Below are 2,073 nucleotides of genomic sequence, written 5' to 3'. Positions count from 1 at the left end.
GAGGACTCACCCCCACAGAATTGGATTCCCACCACATAATAGCTGGCAGGCAAGGAACCTTATGTGCCTCAGTTTCCTCACAGGACTTTGCATGGTCACCACGAGGATTAGTAAGAGTGTGGCAAAAGGGGACTTAGCACTTGGGGAACTGGATCATCAACTCTGCCACGCTTGGGGTCTGGACAGGCCCTCACCGAAGTCTCTTCCCCTTGTCCACTGTCTTGGTACGATGGAGCACTCCGGCCTTGTCCAGGGTCTTGATCTAAGAGAATGAGGGGAAGGGGAAATGGTCATGACAGGAAAGCAGGAAGGAACAACGTTAGCATCTCTTCAGCTGGACGTTCCCTTACAGGCTAGGCCTGAGGCTCACCCCACCCTGCTATCCTCCCAGCTGCTGGGAGGGAGGGTGATGTCCCCCAGGGCGTCCATGCCCCCTCTACGCTGGGTCTTACAGGGAAGGGAGGGGTATATTCCATCAACCCCTGACCCCACCTTCTCCTCTGGAGGGCTAGCCTGGGCTGGAGTGTCACTATCCTGGCTTGATTTGCGACCACTCCGAGGGGCGGGGATGGGGACCTGGGGAGAGAGACACTGTCACCCATCATCCCCTCCACCTTCCCCAGCTCTCCCTTCCCCAGCTGTTTACCTGGGGCAGCTCCCACTGCACAGAGGAGTCCTCTAGATTGCAGAAATATGGCTTCCCATGCTGGTCCTCCAACCTCACCCACTGTGGACACAGGAATGGTCAGGACCCTCAGCCCAGAGTCCAGGATGGTACTAGGGGCTGGAGTACCAGACTTAGGACTGAGTGGCGTGGGTCTGCCCTTAAGTCTCAAGCGGAGGTCCTAGTGGAGGAAGCCTACCTGCTCTTGAGTGAACTGGTTGGTGTACAGCGTCTGCTTGTCTTCGGTAATGTGACAGGACCAGCCACGGGGTGCAGCCACGGGAGAAGTGGTGCCAGGATCACTGAAGGAGCCCACAGGAGAATAGTCCTCTTCGGGGTAATTACTCAGCAATTCGGGGTAGTCTGTTTCAGGAGTCGGGGGCTGCAGGGACCAGAAGATGGAGTCAGAGGTTCTCTGTCTCCTGCCTCCCCAACTTTGTACCAGATCCACCTATTACTCTAATCCTCCGGGTCAAGAATCAAGAGAAGTCAGAGACCCTCAGAGATGGCCCTGTCTCTACTCTCTGGTCCCTGAGAAGCAAGAGGTGGGGTCAGACACGCTCAGAGGGTGGCCCCGCCCCCATTCCGTCATTTCTGATCAGCATGAAAAGGGGTCAAGGATGCTCGGAAATGCCACCCCCATTGCTCCACCCCTATCCTCTGATCTCTAAGAAGCTGGAGGTGGGATCAGAGGCCCTCCCTCACCCTCTGAAGTCCCGGGCTTCGCTGGCTCAGGCTGGGTTGCATCTCCAGCGGTTCCTGGGGCTCCTCCTCCAGGTCCTCAGTCTCGTCCTCCCAGGCAGTCTCACCCGTCAAAGGGTTGTAGAAAAACACCCTGCGACTCTCCTCATCCCAGTACTGGCCCCACTCTGTCTCCAGGCTCTCCCCGCTGCCCACAGAGGCTCGGGAGGTGGCCGGACTGGTGGCGCCTTCAGAGGCCTCAAAGGGTGACTCCCAGGTGGTCACGCCCGTGTCGGGGTTATAGTAGTAGGGGCGCCCAGTGCCCGAGTCGGTGTGCGTCTCCCACACTGGGCTGAGCCGAGGAGGAACTGCAGCGGAGCGCGGCGAAGTGGCCCGAGGTTGCCTCTCTACATTCGCGTACACTGGCTCCGGGGGGTCATCCACCTGCAGGAGCCGAAGGAGATGACTTTTGGGGTAACTCCAGAGTCGCACAGGGTGGCCTTGGACATTTGCAAACTGGGCAACCTTCAGCAAGCCCTGGTACTTCTCTAACTCAGTTGCCCTGGGTGGAAAACTTGTGCTTTGCCCATGCCAGAAATTGTGGTAAAAGAATGGAAGCGCTTTCTGAAGGAGCTCTTTGAAGCAGCGCGTGCCGCAGATGGGAAGATCAGCTTGTCAATCACAGAACACTAACTCAGCTCTGGCAGCAACAGATCAAGGGCCTGGGA

At 57.7% G+C, this 2,073-nt stretch overlaps 1 protein-coding gene across 1 annotated transcript; it reads right to left on the bottom strand.

Annotated features, from left to right (window-relative positions):
- Positions 1 to 6: 6 nt before the first annotated feature.
- Positions 7 to 2,016, bottom strand: LOC126496467 (rho GTPase-activating protein 27-like; the record flags this gene model as incomplete). Its single annotated transcript, XM_050133965.1, has 5 exons — positions 7 to 262; positions 493 to 576; positions 647 to 727; positions 864 to 1,046; positions 1,370 to 2,016. Coding segments are annotated over 5 exons (1,067 nt in total), but the record flags the coding sequence as incomplete, so codon positions are not given.
- Positions 2,017 to 2,073: the final 57 nt, after the last annotated feature.

This window comes from Alexandromys fortis, unplaced genomic scaffold (assembly GCF_014885135.2).
Source record: "Alexandromys fortis isolate MF-2015 unplaced genomic scaffold, M_Fortis_MF-2015_v1.1 scaffold_5019, whole genome shotgun sequence".
NCBI lineage: Eukaryota > Metazoa > Chordata > Mammalia > Rodentia > Cricetidae > Alexandromys > Alexandromys fortis.
The sequence above is the reverse complement of the archived record's forward strand: the minus strand, read 5'-3'. Positions and strand labels throughout refer to the sequence as shown.